This window comes from Falco punctatus (genome assembly GCF_963210335.1).
Source record: "Falco punctatus genome assembly, chromosome: 16".
Classification (NCBI taxonomy): domain Eukaryota; kingdom Metazoa; phylum Chordata; class Aves; order Falconiformes; family Falconidae; genus Falco; species Falco punctatus.
Window position 1 is genome coordinate 2,495,837 of NC_137596.1, and position 19,148 is coordinate 2,514,984.

Sequence of the window (19,148 nt, forward strand, 5' to 3'; positions counted from 1 at the left end):
GGGGGGAAAAAATCCTCACCAAACCCGTTTCTTTTAATTCTTTTTTTTTTTTTTTTTAATTATTATTATCATTTGTGATTCGCCCGTTAATCAACCCCCAGTTGAAGCCGTTACTTCTCATTTGGCGACTGCTCCATGTGTATATAAAAATCACCCCCCGGCAGGCAAGGACGGGCAGGGACGTCTCGCTGCTGCCTGCACTTACAAATGGTATAAAACAAAAATAAACACCGCCTCCCCCCCCAAAAAAAAATCCAAAACAAAAAAAAAAACCCCAAAATATTTCTGCTTCACAGGCAAAGGCAAGGTCAGTGCGGTGCGCGGCGCAGCCGGCGGCAGCTCCTCTACGTTCTCGACAAGCCACGGTTATCCAAATCTTTCACCTGGGCAGCAAAAAAAAAGGTGAAGTTTATTGGGTTTTCCCCAAATTTGGGGGGTTTCGGCTCGTTCCGCAGCCATACCTTGTATATTCGGACCAGCCAGTGCTCTGTGGTGTACGCCTCCTCCAGCACGTCCAGCTCAAAGTCCTTGTTGCCGATTTCGGCGTTCCTCACCCGGTCGTAGCCCGGCGGTCGTTCTAGGAGAGGGCAAAGTACAGGCAGCGCCGCCACATCGTGCCCCGAAGATGCTGGGGGCAGTGTGGGGCGCCCCAAAAGCGGTGTCACCCCCAGGGGGGTGGTTTTGGGGACTTACTGGCCTCAGTGTAGACCTGACCGAAGCGATAGTAGCACATCTTGTACATGAGGCAGTTGAGGAGCACCGGGGAGCCCTCGCGGTCGACCCGAAACTCCCCCGTGGGGGTGTAGTAGTCGTGCTCCTTGATGTGGCGCCCCGTGTCTGTGCTGCCCCCGATCCGCACCATCCACAGGAACTTGTTGATATCTGAAAGGTGGAGAGCAGAGAGTTGGAGTGAACAGAGCAAGGAGCTGAGTTGTGTCAGGGGAAAACAGTGCGGAGTGGCGCTCGGGGAGAGCCATTAACAGTACGTGCAGTTCCAGAGGAACATTTTGGTGCTGTTTCCACTTTGCAGCCTCAGCTGAAGGTGGGACGTTGCTCCTCTACAAGCTGTTTTGGGGAAGTCTTGTGCCATCAGTGCCCCCAGCCGGGTCCAACCCAGCCTGGAGTGAGACCTTACCGTCAGATGAGTAGCCGGTGAGGCCTCCGAAGATCACCAGCACGTAGCTGACGTCCAGCTCCCTCATGATCTCGTAGGCTTTCTCCTCCGTCGATGCCATCGCCTGGAGCAGAGGCCGAGTCAGTCACACCATGTGGTGCCCCGAAAAGGCAGGGCAAGGCAGCGGGTGAGGGAAGGACCTACCTGACCAACACGGGAGATGTGCGTGTTGTTCCAGGTGTTGTTGTCCACCAAGATGGTCCGGTTGGCCATAGCGGTTATCTGGTACCCGTAGTCCCACCAGGACATCACCTTTGCATCCTACATCCAAACACCAGACGCGCCGTCAGCACCTCAGCAGACGATGTTGGTCCCCGCTGCCCCAATTACCTCCATTTACCTCCGGCGTGTTGTGACGCAGCCAGTAATAAGCTTCTCTGAAGTCATCAAAGATGATTCTGCTGCCGTCCCCACCCCGGGCGGACAGAACGATGGAGGGTGAGGAGTATGCCTCGCTGGTCACCCAGGTGGAATGGAAGGTGTAGGTGATCAGGAAGAAAGCCATGACCAGGATCATGCCACTGGCAACCTGAGGGAACACATCAGGCTCAACGCTGGAGGGAAGAGGCTGTCAGCCTTGTCCCCACCAGAACTAGGTGTCTTCTCCCCCATCCCAAGCCGACCCAACACTCACTTCATTTTTGATGGGGTAGGTGGAATCTTGTTGTTTTTTGCTCTTCTTGTCTGGCCGGCTGATATCCAGGTTCTTCATGTAGGTGGACAACACCTGGGAAACCCCGATGCCGGACAGGATGCACATCACTGGGGCCAGCACCAGCATAAGACGCACCTATGGGCAAGACCAGGACTGTCAGTGCCTCTCGAAGAAATCCAGGCAGAAATCCCAGAGAAGAGTGAAATTAAATGTCATCCCCAACTCAGCACCTCAAATTCAGCAGAAGCATCAGCCTCAAGACAAACCAGTTGCAGATTTTTCCAGCGGGCGCAGACTGGGAGCTGCCACCACCTCAGATGCCCCTGAGGGAAGTTCTCTGCAGACCCCAGAATCAGCCAAGGTGCAGCAGTGACCTCAATTTAACACCCTCAGGCAATCTTAGGTGGAGCCAAGACTCAGTAGACACCTCCGCACCAGAAATCAACCCGCATTTAGGGCTCGGGCTAGAGCAAGAGTGGAAACAGGCTCATAAGCAGCCGTTGGTTGTCAGCCCTGACTTGGTTACCTGGAGAATTTGGGTTTGCAACTCAGCTGCAGGACACCAGGGAGACAGACTCGGCAGCGGTAGCCGCATGGCAGCGAGAAACACCCAAACCAGTAAATTTTGCAACACCACATTCCCTCACTGCACAGAGGGGCTAATAAACCAGTTGTAAGGAAGGAAGAAAACCCCTCATGCACATTTCAGCTGGCTCACACTCTAAGAACCACCATCACCAAGTTCAGGAAAATAAATTAACTTCGTTAAGATGACTTAGTCATCAGGCTTGAGCCCAGCAGGCAGCAGCCCTCACCATCACAGCAGAGAAGTACATGCTGGTCACGCCGTACATGATGATGAAAATGCGGGCGTCCGAGAGGTTACTGAAGCAGTAATACAGACCGACTGCGGAGGGAAAAAGAGAAACGGGTCAGGTTCACCTTCGCAATCCATTGCCTGATAGAAAAAACAGTCAGCAGAGGCACGGAGCGCTCCATCACAGACTCAGCACCGCAAGGAGAGGGGAGACTGCGGTCGTGGCTGGCCGGATAAAACCCCCCTAGTGTCGTCCAGTTATTTAATAAATCAGGGTCTGACAACATCTGCGCTGGGCTCACCGGGGAACATGAAAACGAGGAGCTGGAGGTCAAAGTAATAGGAGGACCAAGTGGTGGGCTGGTGCTCGGAGACGGAGGCGATGATGGGGATGTTGTTCTTTGCATAAGAAGGATCCAGCAGGGAGTAGAAACGCCCTGTCCATGGGGAGATTTTCCCTAGGAAATAGGAGGAAAAAAAGAAAAATCATATCCAGTTTCATTAGAGAGTAACCAGCAATGCTGATACGTTCTCTCACATGGGAAGCACCTGCAAGGCTGAAGGAGCTATCCTGGACCTCATTTAACACCTCTATTGCTCAAAACTGCCACTTTAGAAAGGAAATAAAGTGCAATTTTACCCTAAAAAGACTTCTCCCCCACCCACCCTATATTTTTAGCATCTCTTCGCTACTACAGATTGACATTCAGTTTCTGAAGCAGCTCAGTGTCCCCTGTGTGTGCTGAGTCACAGCAGGTTCCTCTGCATCCCGTATCACACGGAGCCCAGACCTTACAGCTGCTGCTTCAGTATTTTCTGGCTAACGCACCTATCAGAGCAGGTCCCAGCCTCCCCCGCAGAGGGGAGAACGCGGAATTAGGATTGACAAATTACGTGCTCCTCAAAGCAACGAAAGGGGGCAATGCCGGCGGTGAAACGTTCTCATCATGGCCACGATCTCGGGCTACCTGTCAGCATAAGCACAGCCCCGATGGTGAGGAGGACAAAGCCAACCAGGGAAATGACGCTCCTGAACAGGATTTCGAATTGCTGCGGGTTCAGCTTGCTCCGAAGGTAGTCTACGAAGGCGTGGATCTGACACAAGCCAAAGACTCCCAGGGCAGCCATGTGCTCCGAGGAGAGGACAGGCTGCAAGCAGGGGAGAGGGCGGTCAGGGAACAGGGTCCTGTTGTACCCGATACCGACTTTTTTTACAAATCACTTTGCAGCAAAACCACTGCCAAAGCTGCAGGAAACTGCTCCCTCCCCGCGGACAGCACAGCTGGCGTGAGTCACTGTCTTACATCAGCTTTGGTTCCCAGATAGGAATCCACGTGGGAAATCAAACCGATTCTCTTGAAAACGTGAGCTAAGCGGGTGTTTTTCCTGCTATACCAAGACACAGGCTGGCATGAGCGTTTCCTTCACTGAAAACAAGTATTTTCATGAAAGGCAACCGGTGCCATGAAGGTTATTAGTGGCTTTTACAGTCATCCAGCGCCTCCAAAAGCCAGTCTCACCAGAGGCTGCAAGGAATCAGCGTGACAGGAGCTAGAACTAGAAGGCAGCACCCACTTATCAAGAGAAGAAACCAGGTGCCCACTCGCTACTCTGTTATAACCCACTAAACGACCGTCCTTGAGTCTGCGTATCATTCTGGTCCCCACCTGGAAGCCAACAAAGGAGATCTGCATCGAGAGGATGGTTCCCAAGCAGTAGACCGTGCAATAGGCTACATAGATCCTGTGGGAGAAGCGTCCGGTCAGCATCAGCACAAGGACATGCAAGGGGATGAGGTTAATCAGAAAGACGTAGCCACCCCACGAGGAGACCTGCCAAAAGAGAAAACAAACAAATAACCCACAAGTTCCAGGACTGAACAGGTTGCACAGCAAAGGTCAAACGCGGCAGGTTTGGTTTGCCTGGGATCACGTGCAGGATTTTCACCCAGTGGTAATGCCAGCTGAGATCTGCTCCCTCTAAGGGCACCCTCAACAGTCACGGCTGCCAGAAGCCCAGATTTTTCAGTGCTATTAATAAAAACTCACACAAAACCCCGCTGGTTTTGGTTAAGTGGAAATGACCGAAGAAAACACCCATTCTATTTTCATGCCAAACCCTTTGTGGAGGTTCTAGCTCCAACCAGGACGCAGGGACAGCATGCCATGTATTTTTTGTCACCATATCCAGAGCGGTCCTTGGAGTCAGAAACACCTCTGCACCGGACGAAGGAACACTTACCATGTAGAAATAGGCGAGAGCACACATGGCTGCCCAATAGATGGAGCCCGTTTTGACAGCTTTGATCCACATGTAGTAAGTTAACAGCATGCAGAATATGGCGATACCTGGGTGGAAGGACACAGAAAGGTCAAAGCAAGCTCACGCCAGCCCTGAATATCATCTCTAGGGCACACCAGAGCACTCAGTTGCAATAAAAATATGTATCTATAAATGCTTTTGCTGTTCATCAGATGTTCTATCCTTGTACAAAGAGCCAGCTGTGCGAAAAGGGTTTTGTATCTGATTTCTAGACTGAAACACTGTGATGTATCTTACTGTAGATAAAAGCTCACATGGCTTCTCCTAGCCACACCAGCTAGCCTTTCTGGACACAGACTCCTTCCATGGCCCCCAAAAGCCCAGCTACACCAGAGGAACTTGGATCGTCTTCTGCTCTAGGCACTGAACACAAGATTGCTGCCTTTGCCAGCCCCAAAGTCACTGCCAAAACAGATATAAAAGCACAAGGGGAACCATGCAGCAACTGCAACCCCAAGCAGAGTTTGTGGAGGTGGCAAACCCCTTTTTGATTTGCGAACAAGGATGCTGAAGGAATGGGGTACGCTCGTTGCCGAGCTGGGGTAGACTCCCTCTTCTCAAATGCGTGGCTGAGAAGAACCACTGATCTCCGAGCAGCTGGGTTAATAAACCATGTGGACCTGGCAGGGCTCACTGGGAGGACAGTTCCTCTATCATGCCCTACAGCATCTTGACCAGCGTTTTCCAGTACCAAAGAGTCCGTAAAGGTTTCCCTGCTCCGAGTGTCACAAACTCACCTTCATTATCATAGGAGCCGGCAACAGAACGAGAGATGTACCCAGGCACGACTGCAATCATGGCAGCAGCAAGGAGTCCTGCCCCTGCATCCTGGGGAAAAAAGAACACAGCCAGAGGGTGGAAAAAGCCATCCGTTTTTAGGGCTTTTGTTATCATGCTATACTATGCACAGATATGCCTCAAAGGAATACAAATTGAGCACTGAAATGAAATTTTAAAACAGATCTCCAGTTTCCCTGGAGTTCTGGGTTTTGACCAGCACGGTGGTCATCTTCAAATCTCCGACACAGCTGCGAGCTGCCTTTCCAAACGCCAAACAGCCCCTGCTCCTCTGTAAAGCAAAAGTGTGCGAGGTACGCCCCGATCGCCCCCTTACCTTGAGCTCTTTGGTGAGGTGGTAAGTCACGATGGTGGTGAAAGAGGAGAAGAGTGGAGCCAGAAACACACAGACATTTCGGATGTCGATGGTGATGTGAAAGAAGTGCAGCACGTGGTAAATCGCTGCTGATGTGATCATCAGGCCTGCGGGACAGAAACACCATTGTTACTGGGGAGCTCATGCTCCGCTTGCAGCACCAGGGGTCGTCAGCTTGCAGTTAACAGCAGAGCAGCCAAAAGACTTGCCAGAAAGGAGCTGCTGCCTGGGATGCCTCAATGAAGGGCATCCCCCACGCTCCCCCTCCTCTCCCAGCTGGCACTCGATGGGCACTACCCGCCCCTCTCCCCATTTTCCCTGGCGTGAAGCGTGTTTCAGCTCAGCAGAAGCCCGACAAGCTTACCTGGATAAATGGTCCCACCAATAATCCTGCCCAAGGGGTACCATGCTCGGTCGTCAAACCAGTTGTGGAATTTATAGAAGCCCTCCTCTGCCAGAAAGCGGGTTGTACGGTAGTTAAAATACCTGTAACAGTGAAAAACATTAAACATCATCTCATCCAGACACAGAGGTACTGGCTGCTCACCAGTCCTTGGGTGAGTCCCTTAACAAGCTACCAGGAAACAAGGCAGCTTTTGACAGGCAGTAAAGCACCAAATCATGGGCCCATCTGGATACCCTTTCTGATGTTTAGGGGTATAACAAGTGTTTAAAGGGCTGACCACGCATTCTCCACGCAGAGGGAACTAGTCTCATTTCCCTAGACTGCCGCGAAACTCAGCTGTGAAGGTCCATCCCCCCTCCTAGAGAGTTTAAAAGTGGATTTGCAACGGTTACATTCTCCCTTACACCTGACTGCATCAGCAAAAAGCCTGGGACGCAGACACAAGTTGTACTAGGAGCCCTCCCTCCTGCTGTGCCCTGGCAGAGAATAACCACATCCCAGCAGAAAAGTGGTGGTGACCAATTACTTGGATCCAGGCTCTACGAAAATTCCCGAGAAGTGAATTTTGAGTCCAGAAGAGGGGAAACCTAGCTGTACTGAAAACTGCCCTCCAAATCCCTCATCCTCAGTGGGGACTAACTTGAGCTTGGCATACACCGCCCGAATTCTGTGTGCTCCAGAAGAAAAAAAACTCAGCAGGCCCCCTCGAAATGAGATGATGACACTTACGGGTCAAATTCATGGATGACACTTTCAAATCTTAAGACAGAAAAAAGCCTCGTGGAGAAAGCTGCAAACACAGAAAAAGGGCAGAGTGAATCTACAGCATTCAGTGAGCCAGAGTTCTGTTAGGTTTATCTGCTTCTTTGTTGGATTAAAATGATTTCTGTCTTATATGAGTCGTTGAGAAGATAAAGACACAATTTTCAAAGGAAAAGGTACAGCAGGAATAAGATTGTTCACTTAAGATGTGTTTTAAAGACAGATGAGAGCTTCACAACCAGAGGAGGAGCAAAGGCAGCTCCATCCCATGGTCCCCCTTTGAAGACACCAGCAGCCACCCACAAGGCCAGCACAGCAGGACGTGGACTTACACAGCACAGCTGCCATCGACAAGATGAGGAGCTTGAGCAGAGTGTCTTGCTTCTCGTAGGACAGCCGGAGAAACCCTAACTTGGTCATTTTCACATCAAAGGCAGAGACTGAGGTTGCTTGAACACCTGAAAACAAACAGGGAAGACAATCACGAAGTGAGCCAGCTCACAGCCCTGTGCCTCTAAACATTTTGTGAAGGACCTTAAATACCCAGCTCCTACCCAAGGAGGCTGTCATCCACCCTTCACCCCCGCACGACACTTTTGCTGATCCATGTCTCCCTTCCCCAAATCCCTTTGCCTCCCATCCTCACCTGATCAGCTGTCCCAATTCCAGCTGAGGTTTTTCTTTCTTTCAAGGAGACCAAAACTTCTTCAGGGCAAAGGATGTGTCCGTTTCTCTGCGTACAAAACAAAACCCAAGCGTAAGCTTTTAGCAAAACCACTAAGTTTTCCCTGGCTGGTCTCTGGACTTTAACCATCACACACACAAAAAAATCCACAGAGAACACAAGAAATTGGTGCTGTTTTCTCGCATATAGGAGGTCCGAACAGCTCCTGGCTGCTCCCACCTTAAAGTATTTGTGTTCAACATATATATCCCATCGGTTTGCTAATGCAGACGAGCACAGCAAACGAGCCTTGCTTCTACCACCCAACCTGACTGGTTAATTCCACCTCCCTGGGTGGAGGAAGAGCCAGTGAAATCCTGGTATTACACACCACGGAAGTGAAACTGCAGCCAGAGAATAACATCTTTCTACTCTCGAAAAGAGTCTGATTTCTTTAAAATGCTTCTTTACCCAATCAATCCGGGGGAAAAAACCTCCCACTGCTCCCTGCAAGTTCAGTCCCAGAACCAGTGGATAAATCCTCAGTTCACATCTCTGAGCGACACCACCAGGGAGGGCAGATTTGGACAGGCTGAGATTTAAAAATAAAATACAAACTGGGCCTGAAAAATTCTTTCTGTGACCTAGAAGTGATTCTGATTTGCACATATTCATCACTAACTGATACAGAAATAACCCCGTGTTGTAATTATTTCCTGGTTCCCTCGGGGATAAGAGACAGCAGCTAATAACGATACAAGGCAGATACTTCCGAGGCACAAGCGGCTGTGCTGCTAGGGTACCACTGGCACCCCAATTTCCACAGCTCTGCCAGGTGACTCATGTGGTGTCACCCAGTAACACCACAGCTACGGGGGGAACCAGCAGCCCCCAGATACTGGGCTAGGAAGGAGGACAGACTGTCCCTGGGCTATGGACTACAGCCCCACTCTCGCCACCAGGCCCTCCAAGCTTGTCAGCATCCTACAGGACACTGTACCCCCCTCAGAGACCCCCCGTGCCGCACCCCACACCCCTGCACCCCATCACCCCACACCTCCAGGCAACCCCCAGCCCCGGGCATCCCCAGACCCCCCACAGGCTCCTCACCCCACATGTCAGGGCACCCCAAACCCCCTCACCCCAGGGCCTGGGCACCCCCAGCCCCAAAGCTCCCTCACCCCAGGGCCTGGGCACCCCATAACCCCACAGCTCCCTCACCCCAGGGCCTGGGCACCCCCCCGGCACAAGGCCCCCCGGGGCCGCGGCCCTCACCCGGGCGCCGCGTTCGGCCCCGCCGCCCCGGCCATCCGCCCCGCGCAGCCGCCCTTGCCCGCCGCCGCGGCCCGCCCCCGCCCCGCCCGCTCACCATTGGTCCACACCAACGCCACTCCAGAGATGGTGACGCTGATTGGCCAAGACGCGGGACACACAGCTGAAGGGAGGGCGCGGCATAGCGCGTACGGCACATTTCGATTGGCGGAGCGCGGGGCGGGCGGGGCTGGCGGAGAACGAGCCGTGACGTGTCCGTCCGGGCTTGGGGGCCTCCGGGGGGCGGGGCGGTACAGATCACGCGGGCGGAAGAGGAAGTGGGCCGGCCCGCCACGTGAGTGGTGCCACGTGGGCGGCGCCCGGGGCAGGCGGCGGCAGCCCTTGGTAGGGGGTCGCGGTGCAGGGACCCCCCGCCCGGCGTAACGACAGGGGCGGCGCAGGACGGCTGCGAGTCGTGATTTCTCCATTTAATGTTTCAGTGTGAAAATACTAGAGAAAAGTTCATAAACCGCGTCGTCGTCGTCGTCCATCCCCCCCCCCCCCCCCCCCCCGAAAAAAACAACAACCAAAAACCCAGGAAAATAAACCAAAGGGATTTTTGTTTTAACGTCACCCGGTTCCTTCCCTGCCCCTACAGAAACGTTGCATGCACAGGGGGGGAGAACGCTGTGCTTGAGCGCAGTGGGAGCCCCCCCCACAACCGCAGCTCCCCCGGGGGCAAACCAGGGGCACGGGGGTCCCACCGTGCTGGTGGGGGGATGGCACGGCACCGGCGTACAAAAGAGTCCGCTATAAAACAAGTGCAGGGCGCGACCCGGCTCTTCGAAACTCACAAAGGTGTTAAAAATCCTGATTTGGTTGGGTTGTCCCTGTGTCCCCCCAAAAAAAATAATTAATTAGCAGAACCAACAGCAAGGCCTCGGGCGCTGGGTCCTGCCCGTCCCTGGGGAACGCTGCCAGGGGCCAAGGGGTGGCCCGTGTTGTCCCCCCCCAGAGTCTGGTGGCGGCTCAGTGCCCCGGAGCAGCCGCGTGTTTGGCGGGAGAGGGCTGGGGGGAGAGGAGGCGTTCGGCGGCGGAGGAGGAAGCACCGCTCAGGGCAGACTGAAGGTAAACGGTCTTGTGAAAGAGTCTGTTGCTGAGGAAAACCACCAAGGAGAAGAGACGGAGCTGGAAGTGGCTGGAAGGGAAGAGATCCCATCAGTTCCTGAAGCTGGGAAAACCCTGAGATCCTGTCAGATCCCGAAGCTGGGAAAACCCTGGCACGGGGCTCTGGGGAAGGGGCACAGCGGGCTCAGAAGGGTGGTACTCACTAGGTTTTGCCGGGGGTCCTGGCTTCGTTGGCGCTGATGATGAAGAGAGGGAAAAGGATGGAGAAGAGGCAACCGCTGGGGGGGGGGGAGGGGAGGAAGATAAAATAAAAATCAAAAGGCAGTTAGCGGGTTTGTGCATGTCCTCAGGTCAGGAGGCAGATGGGGGCTGAGGTGCGGCCCCGCGGCTCACCTGATGATGTAGGAGGATTGCATTGCTGTGAGGAACGCGAGCGGCAAGCCGAAGCCAAAGTAATAGGGCCAGTTTCTCTCGATGTTGGATAACCGTTGGTGCATTTCGATTCCTGGCGAGAAGAAAATCCCGCAGAAATGAACCCATGGGGAGGAGAGCCCTTTGTTACCCTGCCTTCTGTACAAAACCTGAAGGAAAATCAGCCTCTGGCACCCAAATAGATGCTCCTGGATAGAAAACCCCCGCAAATGCCAGCAAACAGCCGCTGCGTGCCTCACCTTTGTTAAACCAGCGGTACTCGAAGCAGTAGAGCGAGTAGAGCAGCGACATGTGGAGGAGGCTGATCAGCTGGCCGATGATATCAATGGGGAAGAGGCTCACGATCATCCCCTGCAGATGAAAACAAAGAGCAGACAAGTGAGGGGTACTCGGGATCTGCGGGAGAACATAGCCCAGGAGCAAGGTGTGGGACTCCAATCTCACCTGGATGAGGAACAGCGCCTGCAACAGGAGGTTAAACAACATGTCGGCGATGATTTTACTGACGCTGGGAAAGGGATGAGGCTTTCTGCCGGAAACCTCAAACGCTAGATCTGCAATGTCCTGCACAAGAGAAAAAAGGGGCTCAAGGGAAATGAAATTCCAAAGAGAACGAGGGTTTCAGAGAAATGAAATCCAAAAGCAGCTGGGGCTGTGTTACTGAGCTGCTTTCTCCCACCAGGAACAACCCCAGATTTTTGGGATGGCATTTCCCCTCGTGCCAAAACACCACCCCCCGGTACTGCTGATCAGGCCCTAAGGAGGGAAGCCCCCCCACCATTCATCCATGAGATGTGTGGCCCGGGCTCCCATTGCCTACCTGAAACCAGATGGCATTGACAACCTTGCTGAGCACGAAGAGGGGCAGGACCCAGAGGGCGCTGAAAATGGAGGTGAGGATGAACTCCAGCCAGGACCAGACATCGCCGTGCAAGGAAGGGTCACCTTCGAGACACAGGCAGGGAGAAACACGTGAGGAACCTCCTCATTTCACATCACAGGTGCTCCTCTGCACCACAGGGAGCTTCTGAGCGTAGCACTGGAGGACAGGAGAAACCTCCGACCCCAACCTTTGCTCTTTAAAAGCATTTCCACCACTTGCAAAAATGCACCGAAAGCGGTGGGTTACCAGTGGTAAAACCCACAGATCCCCAACACGCACAGACCATTAGCAGGGTTATCCACCTCCCGGATTTTCTACTAAGCAATTATTGATGGCTATGATTAGCACAGGGAGGAAGAGAAAGCACAAGGAGACAGTGGGGCGAGGAACAGCTCAACAAGACAAACCGTTGGCAGTTTGTGGCAGGTGTCAGGACCCCCCCGCACCCAATCCATGAGCTGCTCAGCGTCCCGTAATGCACCAAAAGGAAAGGGACTTACCGATGATCTGTGCCGTGACTGACTGAAGAACAGGTATAAATACGCGGTAGAACAAGAAGAGACTAAGCTACAGGGAAAAAAAACCAACGAGGGTTGTCAGTGAGGTGTTGCACAGTGATTTCTCATGCTTCTGTAACCACTGGTCTGAAGGCAGACCCTCTGCCCGCTCCCTCAGGCAGCGGTCCATAAATACAGAGGGCCGAGGATCTCTACTTAAATACAGACGAAATCTACAACTGAGCACTTTCCTTTTAGCATTTCCATGCCAATTCCTCGTACCCTGCCACAGGCTAATGGGAAAATGAAGCTGGTGATTTATTAGGCTGCAAAGCGTCGGCTCCGTGAGGGATGAGCCTCATGAAACAGCCGTGGTAAGGTCAGAGATGAGAAAATGTCTTTAAGATATCAATATTTAATTCCATAAAGCAATATCCCAGACTGCAACAGAGCAGGAGTTGAAATATTTGGGTGAAGAGTGGTCTCAAAGGCTGGGAAAAGCAGCTCGGGTTTAACGTGCAGGTCTCCCAAGTGAACCTATGGTCCTATGTCCCTTAAAATACAGCACCTGGGGCTGGGAACTTTGTGGCTCCTATCAATTCCCGCAGCTGAGCTGCCAGCTCACCACTGACAGCGTCCAAGGGTACAAAGATGTGGCTTTTCACATGGTTTTTAACAGAGAAAATAAAAATATCTGCTTACCCAGAATACACCTCCGTTCCAGGCACAACACTGAAATATCCGGCTCACTATCCGGGGTTCACTGCAGAGCAACAGGAGAGATGGATGAGAGGTGTTAAGGTCCTGGTGCCCAGACAAATGTCCCCCAGCAAGTGACAATAGCTTCTGGTGCATGTTTTGGACACCTTATAAATGTCGCAGATCACCAGCTCCACACCAGTGATGCACCTGATTTTATCCGAACAGGGGGATCCTGGAAGGAATCCCTGCACCGACTTGCGCCACATTTTGGCCAGCGCATAGGCTCTAGAAGATTTACATCAGGGAGGCTCTTTCAACCTTTATTAATTTCCTGTATCTGCACTGAAATGGAAGCAAAGCAAAACTTTCTTCCAGATTTTTAAGCATTTATTAGAGATCTCCTCAAACTCTCGCTGCAATGAAATCAAGGCTTTTTGTTCTCGGAAGAGGCCGTTTCAGCTCTGGGAGGTTTTAGCTTCTCTCTCTTTGCAGCGTGTCCACGGACACACAAGAGAGCAGCTCTGTGGGGGGACTCTTAGCGCTTTCCCAGTCAGCTTCTGCTACCAAAGGGACTTTGCTACAAAGGTAAACCAGTAAAATATGACTGTTTAGTCCCTCCGAAATATGTATTATTCCTCAAGGGCAGCCCACGTGCAAGGCTGCAGGAACCTCTGGGGAGGACTGGGATCATGGGAGGCAGGAGATTTTTTCTGTCATCTTGAGATAAAGTCAGACTACCGCTGAGTTAAGTCAGAATAATTTGGAAATACATCTTGAAAGGCGTATTACCCACCAAATGTCACCGCGTGAAGTGCCAGCCCAACTGTAATTAGGGCACTGGAGAAACATCTCAGCGCGGTTTGGGAGTCAGACACAAGAACAGATGCTGTTTTGCTCCCACGTGGATATAATTCTGGCAGTTCCAGCCTTAGTGGATGCAACCGCTATAGATGGCTGCGGAAGACAGCAAGGCTGGGAAAAAAGATACTTGATCTGCCCCAGACGTGTCAATCAGATTTGAGCTGCTGGTTCTTCCCCGATCCCATGACTACCACCACCAGCAACCTTTGAGAGACAGCGCGAGTACACAGGAAGGAAAGAAACCCAGAATTCCACATTCTTTCAGCTTGTTACCTCCCTACCTTCTATTATTATTTCAGACTAATCGAATACTCTTAATTGTCAAACAATGTAAAAGGTCTGACTTCTTATCTCACAGTAACAGTTCCAGTTTCATCACACAGATTGCAAAAAAGGGTTTTCACGTCACATATTTCATACTTATCAGCTCTGTGCTTCAGCACAATCAGGTTTATAAACGATTTGCAAATGTACACCACAAGTTCTGCTTTCGCCGACACCTGGGTAATGGTTCTGACAAGTATTTTTACAGAGATCTTTGCAAGTGCAGACACCAACAATGGCCTTATTTCTTAAAGCCCGCTTACCTCAACTTCCCTTCTAGCCAGGCCACTGCAATACGACAGATACTTAGGAGAAAATACCAAAAAGCACCAGCACTGCCAAATCACTATGACTTGCAGAGGCTTTTGCAATTCATCGGGCTCTTCAAAGCTCTAGGCAGGCTTGCACTCTCTCCCTGCCCTCAACCGACCAAAAGAGAAATGAATTACCTGATCTATGACTCATCAGGCCCCATACTCACTTCTCTTGCTTCTTCTCTTCCATGTGAAACCTCCGCTGTGCGAGCGCGCTGTTTGCTCTCCTTCGCCTCTGCTCTTCCCTTTTCTGCTGAATCCGGGCATCCAGCTTAGAGATGGTACAGATGCCCCAGATGGAGTCCTTAATTCCCTGTAGACACAAGGAGAGGCTGTCATGCTCCACCTCGCAGAGAGAGGAGGAATGGGATGTGGCTGACCAAGGCCATCAAAACTCTCCTGGTTATCAAAAAGGGACTTAAACCAGCCTCACTCCCTGGTAAACAGGGAAAGCCAGAGCCCAGGTCAGGAGCAGGAACATCACCTATTTTCCATGGCCCAGTGACCTAAATCACCGCATGTTCCAGCATCTTTAAGAGCGGCAGTTGTTTTGTGGTTTTTTTTTAAAGGTGTGATTTCTCATCCAACCTCCACTATTTATAGTCCTGGCAAAAGACAAAGAGTCAGATCTCTCACAGCCCTTTTCTCCTGTCTGGCAGAAAGCCTTTCATCCCCTGCCAGCATTCCTAAAACCAATAAAATAGAATTATACAAAATACTCCGGATGTGCAAAGTCCTCACAGCCTGACTGTACATATAAGCTTGACACTTATTCCTGTACAAATAAAAGCATCTGCCCTCATGCCAGAAACATCCTCGCACCAGCCATGTCCATGCAAACCCATTAATAGGAAAGTGCCCAGAAGCCTTTGCCTTACTCCTTGTTTGAAAGATTTCTAGTGCCACCTCCTAGTACTCACCAGTGGTTATTTCCAGCTCCAGACGATAGCCTAACCATCTCTACCAAAATTTCACTTCAAAATAAAGACTGTTAGGGATGCTAGCGTGAGCCAGGACAGCATCACTACCCAGGTGACCCACGCAACCCAGTTTAGTATATGGAGGTTTTGGACCAAATTCTGATGCCAAACGCATGTCTGAAACAGCGGTGTGTGCTGCCGCTGCTACCTGACCAGGTGGGCATTAATTACACAGGCTGCTCTACCCACTGCTTTGCAGATGGTGCGAGAACATTGGACACAAGCCCTCTGCTTTAGATCATGGCCACACACCTTCAAGACCAAATCCAGCAAGTTTTTCAAAACAAGTTATTTCTGATAATGAGTTATTTCTTAGTGTCACCTCGTGAGTGTTTTTAAGCCTGTATTTATATCAGGATGATACAAGACAGAGTGGGAGCACTGAGTTCACACAAGGCCTTATCACTGTGACACAACTGTGATGTTCACACGGGCTATATATTAACTTATCCCCAAAGGAAATCGTCACGGGTTCAGCAGCGCCCTGGATGAACGTTGAGCCCTTTGCAAGACGCACTGCACAGCAGCGGCCAGCTCAGAAGGAAATTCTCCTAGAAAGCACTTGGGGAGCAATGCATCCCACACAGCCATGTCAAACCTCACCATCGCTGGTGAGTGGAAAGCTTGCCTACAGGTATTTCTGCTTTATAAAATCGACATCTTTGATTCACATGCACCTGGAGCCCCTTTTCCATCATTTTTTGTAATCCACCCTCAATGATATCAGAAGGCAGGTACTCCTTGTGGAAGTCCCACCATCACCAAAGCAAACAAGAGCAGTTCCCACGACAGAGGACCTGAAACGCAAAGACTTACCCTGACAAGGTCATGAAGGAAGGTTTTCACGCTGTCTGCCATCTCGACTCCAGCATCACCTCTGGTTCCAAAACTATCAACTACAGGGAGAGGGGAAAAGCTGAACCCAAACCTCTCTCATCCTGGAGAGATGGGAAACAGATGGAGCCTGTGGAGAGAGAACACACAGGACCGTGGCAAGCATTAACAACACCAGGCTGAGGAGGGTAATTACAAGCTAGAATCACATCCCGGCAATTTTCAGCAAGCTTCCCTGCCCTCACTGGCTTCCCATCAGGCAACCATCCTTGAACACACGGCCAGATAAGAGACCCATCCTGTTAATTACACGGTATCTTGTCTTAACAAACTTGGGGTCTCATGAAGAGCAGAGCCAGTATTTCTACACAGCAGAACATCTCTCTGAACAAGGCGCTGTGCTGCTTGTTTGCAGAAGGGAGAAGCTGGCAGAGCCATCCCAGAGAGGTGTGAAAACATCTTTGCTAAATCCAGCGTTAATTTTAACACTTTACAGCCCCACACCTCCTCTTCCTTGCATGGCAGGTAAGAAAACACCAGGTCTACAATTAAGAGCCTGACAAAATGACAGCTGCTCTTCAGCTGCCCTATTAGCTTTTGCCCAAAACAGTAATTACTCCAAACAGCCTTTTGCCAAAAACATGGCATTGAGTCTCCTGCTTCTTGTAAGGTGCTACAGAAACACAGACAGCGTGTGAATTAAGAAAAAAAATAAATCACCAGCTAACAAAACTCATGGAGCTTTTCCACCAGAATACAAACTGCTTGCTTCTCCTAGGCAGGAGCTACCAGCAGCTCTGGAGCAGGCTGCTATCGCAAGCCCTGACATGTCAGCGTTGCTATTGCTCTATAATGTGTGGCGCAGGACACAATTAAAAATAATTAAAAAAAAAAAAAGGTTTTTATTTTGGTTATTTTGGGACAAAGCCTGCCGTGGTTTGAACTGTGCTCCTGTGAAGCAGTGAATGACAGTTCGGATGGAAGTGCCAAAGCAGAACTGGCCTTCAGCTTAATTAACATCAAGTTAATAACAGGCACCACCTTCACCCTAAAAATGAAGCCTTCAGAAGCAGACACACTCAGGCCCACGCATGGCGTAGGAGTCTCTTTCCATTTTAGCCAGGTGACTGAGGCATCTGAGGTATGGGTCACACTGGCAGAGCCGCGGCAGAAACAAAAGGCAGAAACGAGCGTTTTCTTTGTTCCAGGCAGCCTCGCCTCGGCACCCTTCGGGCTTGGAATCGAACGTGTTAAATACAGCGAGACCCAACTGCCGTACAGTCCCGGTTTCTACAGAAAGCCCTGCGTGATTTATTTTTACCCAGGGGCACCCCAGGCTCGGGGGTCACTGTGCAAAGGGGGGATCCCCATGGGTAGCCCAGGGTGGGGAGTGCAGGCCTGCCCCACGGTTACACCAGGGGCTGGGGCATCACCTCCCACCCCCCTGCTAATGTGAGGGACCCCCATGTTTCCCGTGGGAGGGTGGCAAACCCACCAGAGCTGCCACCGTGGTTACTGCAGGAGGGGGTGCGTGTGGTCTCTATGGTTTATGCAGGGGAGGGGGCACTATTTTATCTCAGGGATGTTCCCAGTCTCCCCGGGAAGCGTGTGAGGGGGGTGGTGCTGGGGGGGGGGGGGGGGGGGGGGCACCCGAGGCCCACAGTTACCTCAGGGCTGGCCGCAGGACCCAAAACTACCTCAGGGCTCCCCCCCAGGACCCCTCTGAACCCAGAATTACCTCAGGGTTCACCCCCCAGGACCCAAAATTACCTCAGGAGTGCCCCCCGGATCCCTTCAGAGCCAGAATTACCCGAGGAGTGCCCCCCCGGATCCCTTCAGAGCCAGAATTACCCGAGGAGTGCCCCCCCGGATCCCTTCAGAGCCAGAATTACCCGAGGAGTGCCCCCCCGGATCCCTTCAGAGCCAGAATTACCCGAGGAGTGCCCCCCCGGATCCCTTCAGAGCCAGAATTACCCGAGGAGTGCCCCCCCGGATCCCTTCGTACCCAGAATAACCCGAGGAGTGCCCCCCCGGATCCCTTCGTACCCAGAATTACCTGAGGAGTGCCCCCCCGGATCCCTTCGTACCCAGAATTACCTCAGTTACCCGCCCCGAACCCAGAATTTCCTCAGGGTCGCCCTGCGGTTTTCCCGAGGCCCACAGGTACCTCAGGGCTGCCCCCGCGGTTCCCGGCGGTGACCCCCGCGATCTCCCCCAGGAGGACCCACAGGTACCTCGGGGCTGCCCCTCACCCCGGCCCCAAGGCCCTCTCGGGGCTGCTCCCCCCGGCCACCCCCGCTCACTCACCGGTGGCGGCGGGCCGGCAGCACGGCGCTGGGCCCAGCTCCCCGCGGCCCGGCCGCCCCGCCCCGCGCATGCGCCGCCGTCGCCCCGCGCAGCCGCGCAGCCCGCCCCGCCCCTCCCGTGCACCGCCCGCCGCGCCGCCAGGGGGCGCCAAATGGCCCGGGGATACTGGGGGGGAATGGGGCTACTGGAGGGGGAATGGGGATACTGGGGGGGGGGGTCTGGGGGAATACTGAGGGGGAATGGGGATACATGCGGTGTTCTGGGGAGATACTGGGGGCTAAATGGGGATACTGGGAGGAAATGGGGATACTGGGTTGGTACTGGGGGATACTGAGGGGGAATGGGGATACATGGGGTGTTCTGGGGAGATACTGGGGGCTAAATGGGGATACTGGGGGGAAATGGGGGGATACTGAGGGGGAATGGGGATACATGGGGTGTTCTGGGGAGATGCTGGGGGCTAAATGGGGATACTGGGGGGGGAATGGGGAGATACTGGGTTGGTACTGGGGGGATATTGAGGGGGAATGGGGACACATGGGGTGTTCTGGGGGTAAATGGGGATACTGGGGGGGAATGGGGAGATACTGGGGGAAATGGGGATACTGGGGTGGTTCTGGGGAGGTAATAGGAGTACAAGCAGGGAATGGGGGCATACTGGGGGGGTTCTGGGGAGATACTG

The 19,148-nt window shown here is 52.5% G+C and overlaps 2 protein-coding genes across 5 annotated transcripts; both read right to left on the reverse strand.

The window, feature by feature from the left end:
* Positions 1-37: 37 nt before the first annotated feature.
* Positions 38-9,310, reverse strand: STT3A (STT3 oligosaccharyltransferase complex catalytic subunit A). Of its 3 annotated transcripts, XM_080366700.1 has the most exons (20): positions 9,229-9,296; positions 8,425-8,545; positions 7,936-8,022; positions 7,622-7,747; positions 7,257-7,317; positions 6,486-6,607; positions 6,083-6,228; positions 5,706-5,796; positions 4,888-4,994; positions 4,314-4,478; positions 3,615-3,795; positions 2,949-3,104; positions 2,645-2,736; positions 1,809-1,964; positions 1,515-1,703; positions 1,319-1,435; positions 1,136-1,238; positions 694-882; positions 462-577; positions 38-383 (listed from the first exon to the last, which is right to left on the reverse strand). In XM_080366700.1, exons 4-20 carry the CDS (start codon positions 7,707-7,709, stop codon positions 345-347), a joined length of 2,118 nt encoding a protein of 705 aa, XP_080222826.1. In that variant the 5' UTR covers positions 7,710-7,747; positions 7,936-8,022; positions 8,425-8,545; positions 9,229-9,296; the 3' UTR covers positions 38-344. The 3 variants fall into 3 exon arrangements, with proteins under 3 accessions (XP_080222826.1, XP_080222825.1, XP_080222827.1); XM_080366699.1 differs by lacking the exon at positions 8,425-8,545 and having other exon boundaries at positions 9,229-9,310; XM_080366701.1 differs by lacking the exons at positions 8,425-8,545; positions 9,229-9,296 and adding an exon at positions 9,175-9,196.
* A 495-nt stretch (positions 9,311-9,805) lies between these two features.
* Positions 9,806-18,566, reverse strand: EI24 (EI24 autophagy associated transmembrane protein). 2 transcript variants are annotated; one of them, XM_080366704.1, is made up of 11 exons: positions 18,467-18,566; positions 16,142-16,289; positions 14,513-14,658; positions 12,847-12,907; positions 12,148-12,214; positions 11,585-11,709; positions 11,209-11,328; positions 11,004-11,115; positions 10,726-10,837; positions 10,536-10,610; positions 9,806-10,402 (listed from the first exon to the last, which is right to left on the reverse strand). In XM_080366704.1, exons 2-11 carry the CDS (start codon positions 16,181-16,183, stop codon positions 10,234-10,236), a joined length of 1,029 nt encoding a protein of 342 aa, XP_080222830.1. In that variant the 5' UTR covers positions 16,184-16,289; positions 18,467-18,566; the 3' UTR covers positions 9,806-10,233. The 2 variants fall into 2 exon arrangements, with proteins under 2 accessions (XP_080222830.1, XP_080222831.1); XM_080366705.1 differs by lacking the exon at positions 18,467-18,566 and adding an exon at positions 18,257-18,377.
* Between the last annotated feature and the right edge of the window lie 582 nt (positions 18,567-19,148).

Bases quoted from the DNA above. Each gene is read 5' to 3' on its own strand.
- STT3A (XM_080366699.1), bottom strand. From the start codon at position 7,709: ATGACCAAGTTAGGGTTTCTCCGGCTGTCCTACGAGAAGCAAGACACT. The intron at 1,704-1,808 runs GTGAGTGTTGGG...GTGTTCCCTCAG, and splicing joins CCTACCCCATCAAAAATGAA to GTTGCCAGTGGCATGATCCT. The intron at 1,239-1,318 runs GTAGGTCCTTCC...CCTCTGCTCCAG, and splicing joins ACATCTCCCGTGTTGGTCAG to GCGATGGCATCGACGGAGGA.
- EI24 (XM_080366704.1), bottom strand. From the start codon at position 16,183: ATGGCAGACAGCGTGAAAACCTTCCTTCATGACCTTGTCAGG. The intron at 11,710-12,147 runs GTAAGTCCCTTT...TGTGTCTCGAAG, and splicing joins AGTCACGGCACAGATCATCG to GTGACCCTTCCTTGCACGGC. The intron at 11,329-11,584 runs GTAGGCAATGGG...TCTCTTGTGCAG, and splicing joins TCAATGCCATCTGGTTTCAG to GACATTGCAGATCTAGCGTT.